This window comes from Capsicum annuum, chromosome 5, assembly GCF_002878395.1.
Source record: "Capsicum annuum cultivar UCD-10X-F1 chromosome 5, UCD10Xv1.1, whole genome shotgun sequence".
NCBI classification, from domain to species: domain Eukaryota; kingdom Viridiplantae; phylum Streptophyta; class Magnoliopsida; order Solanales; family Solanaceae; genus Capsicum; species Capsicum annuum.
The window spans coordinates 8,023,535-8,028,932 of NC_061115.1; the positions used below are offsets into that span (position 1 = coordinate 8,023,535).

Here is a 5,398-nt window from a genome sequence, read left to right on the forward strand (position 1 = left end):
ACTTCCCGCATCTTGTCCTCCACCGAAGTCACTCCAACCTTCTCCCGAATAATCTCATTCCTAACCCTATCACTCCTAGTAAGCCCATACATCCAACGCAACATCCGCATTTCCGCCACCTTCAATTTTTGGATATGGGCGTTCTTTACTAGCCAATACTCCACTCCATATAACATGGCCGGACGAACTGCCACTCTGTAAAAATTTCCTTTAAGTTTGAGCGGCACCTTCTTATCACACAACACTCCCGAGGCTAGCCTCCACTTCATCCAACCTGCCACAATCCGGTGGGAGATATCCTCATCAATCTCACTATTTCCCTGAATCAAGGACCCGAGATACTTAACTATCCATCCAACACACCACCTGAGAGTCCAACCTAACTACCAACTCGTCCTCCTGCCTCAAGTCATTAAACTTGCATTCCATATACTATGTCTTGCTCCTACTCAACCTGAACCCTTTAGACTCAAGTGTTTGTCTCCAGACCTCCAATTTATCATTCACACCTCCCCGCGTCTCATCAATCAACACTACATCATCCGCAAAAAACATGCACTAAGGCACCTCACCTTGAATACGCCGCGTTAAAACATCCATCACCAAAGCAAACAGAAAAAGGTTAAGAGTCGATCCCTGATGCAACCCTGTCAGGACCGGAAAATGCTCAAAATCTCTTCCCGCCGTCCTCACCTGGGTCTTAACTCCTTCATACATGTCCTTAATCGATCTGATGTAAGCCACCGGGACCCCACTCACCTCCAAGCATCTCTAAAGAACCTCCCTAGAAACTTTACCGTATGCCTTCTCTAAGTCGATAAATACCATGTGGAGATCCTTCTTCCTTTCCCTATACTGCTCCACCAGTCTCCGCACCAGGTGAATTGCCTCCGTCGTCGAGCAATCGGCATAAAGCCTAACTGGTTCTCCGAAATAGACACTATCTTCCTCAACATCCGCTCTACCACACACTCCCAAATCTTCATAGTATAACTCAACAACTTAAAACCCTGTAGTTGTTGCAACTCTGGATGTCACCCTTGTTCTTATATAGAGGAATCGTGGTGCTCCACCTCCACGCCTCAGGCATTTTTGCAGTTTTGAAAATGCCATTAAACAATTCGGTCAACCACCTTAAATCAGCCCTGCCAGCAAACTTCCAAAAGTCCACAGGGATCTCATCTGAACCTGTAGCCCTACCCCTCTGCATTCTGCGAATAGCCTCACTAACCTCCTCCACCTTAAAACGCCTACAATACCTGAAATCGCGACACCTCTCTGAGTGCTCCAGCTCCCCTAGCACAATGTCCCTATCCCCCTCATCATTCAAAAGTCTCTGTGAAAATACGACTGTCATCTTCTCTTAATATGAGCGTCCTCCACCAGCATACTACCGTCCTCCCCCTTAATGCACTTCACTTGGTCTAGGTCACGACCCTTTCTCTCCCTCGCCTTAGCAAGCCTATACAACCTTTTTTCCCCACCTCGCACCTCCAACCCCGCATACAAGCTCTCAAAAGTTGTCGTCTTAGCAGCCATAACTGCTAACTTAGCCTCTTTCCTAGCTAACTTGTACTCTTCCCTACTAGCCCGCTTATCCTCTTCATCCGTACTCTCAACCAACTTAGCATACGCCCCCTTCTTAGTCTCCACTTTCTTCTTTACTTCTTCATTCCACCACCAATCCCCCTGCCGCTGATCGGCCCGGCCCCTCGAGACACCCAACACCTTTCTAGCTGTCTCCCTGATACACCTAGCAGCCCTATCCCACATACCATCCACGTTGCCCCTACATTCCCACACCCCCATCTCTGCCACCTTCTCCTCTATCTCCAACACACTAACCGGAATCAAACCCCCCCCCCTATTCTAGGACGCCCCTCCCTTCCTCTTCCTATCCTTCTTTAAGCCCAAATCCATCACCAGAATGTGCTGGGACGAAAGGTTCTCACTCGGGATGACTTTACAGTCCTTGCATAGCACCCTATCCCCCTTCCGAAGCAGCAGAAAGTCAATCTGAGTCTTAGCTATTGCGCTTCAGAAGGTGACCAGGTGATCCTCCTTCTTCGAAAAGCTCGAATTCACTACTACCAACCCAAAGGCCCTCGCAAAAGCCAATAAAGCAACTCCCTCATCATTCCTTTCCCCAAAACCATAACCCCCATGCACATCGCCATAACCCCCCGGTACCAACCCGATGTGACCATTGAAATCCCCTACTTCAACAATCTTCTCAGAGCTAGACACGCCTCTTACCACCTCGTCCAAAGCCTTCCAAAGTCCAAGCCCACCTGAGGCGCATAAACACTACACACATTCAAAGTACACCCCCCAATGACTAACTTAATCGTCATCAGCCTATCGTTGACCCTCTTAATCTCTACTACTTGCCCTCTAAGTTCTTCATCTACTAAGATGCCTACTCCATTCCTACACCTATCACTCCCCGAGTACCCAAGCTTGTAATCATCCACATCCCTGGCCTCTTAATCTCTACTACTTGCCCTATAAGTTCTTCATCTACTAAGCTTGTAACCATCCACATCCCTGAAAACCACACAAAAGGCAGAAAAAGTAAGTGAATTTAGAAAGAGAGGACATAAAACTCCCCATAACCAAAACTAACACAGTCATATAGTACATTTTCAAGCATATATCATCCAGAAAAGAGACATAGTAAACGCGGGCTGAAAGTTATATAGTATGGCTAGATAGATAAAATAGGAATGAGGTGGGAATTATTTTATAAAACTAGGGCTCAGTGTTGTCAAAGGCACGCACGAAGTGCTAAAGCCCTAAAGGTCTTAAAATGTGTGGAGCTCTTCGCCTCGCTTAATTTGTGTGTCATTATCAAGGTTCTAAGACGCATATTTTCCTTGGCCTAAGAGCCTCTTTTGAAAAGGCGACACTAAGCAATTGATATTTCACTCTATCGATTTCTTTTTCAATTTCTTTGTACATATATTTGCCATTCATGTTTATAATTACTAGACTGGGACTAAACCTATAAATTTGCATGTTTTTGTCCCTTTACCACACTTTGTGCTTAAAAGCCCAAAGGAGCTTAGAGCTTTCTGTGTTTTTTGCTTTTGATAACACTACTAGGGCATAAAGATGAGGTTGTGGAGCTAAAATGAGTTGGGGATTGGATAGTTGCATCGGGAGAATGGACACCTTGGTTCAAGGGATTCCAGGAGATCATCAAATCTTTATAAATGAAGATCTAAAGAGTCATGTAGGTAAAGATAGTGAAGGTTTTGAACAAGTATAGGGATTAAGGTTGTGGTACTAGAATTAATGATGGGAAGCTACGTTATAATGCAGTTTCAGTTTCTAAATTAGCAAAATATATTCTAACTTCTAGATCTACCCTTACTATTGGCATCGTCAAGCATAGCCGGGTTCTCCTTTTTCTTAAAGGGGAAAATTGATCTTCAATAAAATAACTAGGAAAAGTCAAGTGGGGAGATGCTAAAACAACAACAACAACAACAACAAACCCAGTGTATTCCCACATAGTGAGGTCTGGGGAGGGTAAGGGTAAGATGTACGCAGTCCATACCTCTACCTCTAAAACAGACCTCCAAAAAAAGTGACTGACTCATTGAATGCAACTGAAATCAAAGTGAAATGCTTCTGGCTTTTTTTTTTCAGCTCAAAAAAAGGTCCAACTTTACTACACTATGTACAACCCTAATAGCATTTCCTTTAGAGTATAAACAATTTGAAGTTCCAACCATAACCCCGTATTGTTTGCAAGCACGGCAATGACTAGCTGCTATTCTTGTTTATAAAGCATAGTACAATAAGCGGCTAAAGTTATTTCTCCCTAGATGAATGCACAAGCAACTAATTCAACAATTACCACTGCTTCCTTAAATTGTTTTTTATAAAGCAAAACACTAGGTACAGAGTGTCACATATTAGGCCTGCTTTAAAGTCAAATATTGCGCCTGCTTTACTCCCCATTCTAGCATCAAGACAATCATTAGCTATAATCACGTGTCTGTTTCATTCTTAACAAAGGCATTCCATATAACACTACCAGTTCGGGAAAAAAGGCATTAACTAAAATAATGGCCTATGATTGACTTCATCCTTTCTTTTAGAGTTTTTGCAATAATCTTAAACATTTTACCTAGGCTAATAGATCAGAAGTCTCTGAATTCTTCTCAAATTCCAAATTGTATGATTGTTGGGCGCTTTGAATCAAATTCATTATGCCCAAACCCTTCAGCACAAGGTAGTATATTAGCATCCATTTCAATTGATGCCTAAAAATTTGAGGAGACCAAGACTATAAGGAGAGAACTAGAGTAATCGCACAAAACACCAGTATATAAATAAACTTGAATGCCATGAGGCACAGCCAGTCAAGGAAAGAAAAAGAAATAGGAAATTAGACTTACTTTCGGGCCACTCTGCCAAAGTAGGATCCTCCCAACTCTGTCCTGCTGCCTTACGAGGTATAGCCTTCTTTTTGGCCTCAGCCTTGTGCTCAATTTCGCTGTTCGCAAGTGCAGCTTTCACATTTTCAAGTGCTTCAGGTGTGATTGTTTGTGCATCTCTCTGGAATAATTGCTGAGCCTGTACATGATAAGTATGTAAATTACAAACATGCGAAATATACCTATGTAAATTACAAACATGAGAAAATATACCTTCTTTTTCTCAAAACAAGCTTGAAGATTAACGTGTAATGCTAAATACATACACAAAACCCTGCTGCAAATACTTCTATAGATATTATCTTTTTTTCTCCTCCTAAAGGAAACTAACAAGCTTATAATTGAAGGCTTATCAAGCACATATAGACAGTGGCAGAGGCAGGAGCCTGGCTACGGGTTCAGCTGAACCCAATAGCTTTTAGTTGAATTGTGTATTTGTATTTAAAAGTTCATATGTATGCACATTAAATTTAAAAATCAGCCATTAACCATTGAAATTAGTCGTTCTAAAATCCAAAATCAAGAAAGTTGAAATCCTGATTCCGCCTCTACAAATAGAAGTGGATATGATCATAAGAAAGAAGGTATGGACACCGTCCTTATATAAATATTTGTCTCAACGATTTCATAGGAAAGATTTACAAAAGGTACCCGCCAATTTCTCAAAACAATTTACCCAAATCAACCAGAGAAGCAAGAAAGGGAGAAAATTACATAAATAATTACATATAAGCGATTAGTCAATTAAGCTTTCTATGGACATCAGTGTGGCTTACACAATCAAAATGTAAGGATTGATAATCAATTGCAATTTGGCCAATTGTTAGAATACTACAGCATACCCAGTGCAATCCCACCACAATGGGGTCTGGGGCGAGTAGCGTATAAGCAACAACAACAACAACAACAACAACAAACCCAGTGTATTTCCACATAGTGGAGTCTGGGGA

The 5,398-nt window shown here is 42.1% G+C and overlaps 1 protein-coding gene across 1 annotated transcript in view; it reads right to left on the minus strand.

The window, feature by feature from the left end:
- The window catches only part of LOC107870282 (RNA-binding protein 42), a gene marked incomplete at its 5' end in the record, with an annotated part of 10,621 nt that extends 6,034 nt beyond the window's left edge, over positions 1 to 4,587 (minus strand). Inside the window, 1 exon segment of the mRNA XM_047412471.1 lies at positions 4,410 to 4,587. Within this exon segment, the coding sequence (XP_047268427.1) occupies positions 4,410 to 4,587 (178 nt within the window).
- Positions 4,588 to 5,398: the final 811 nt, after the last annotated feature.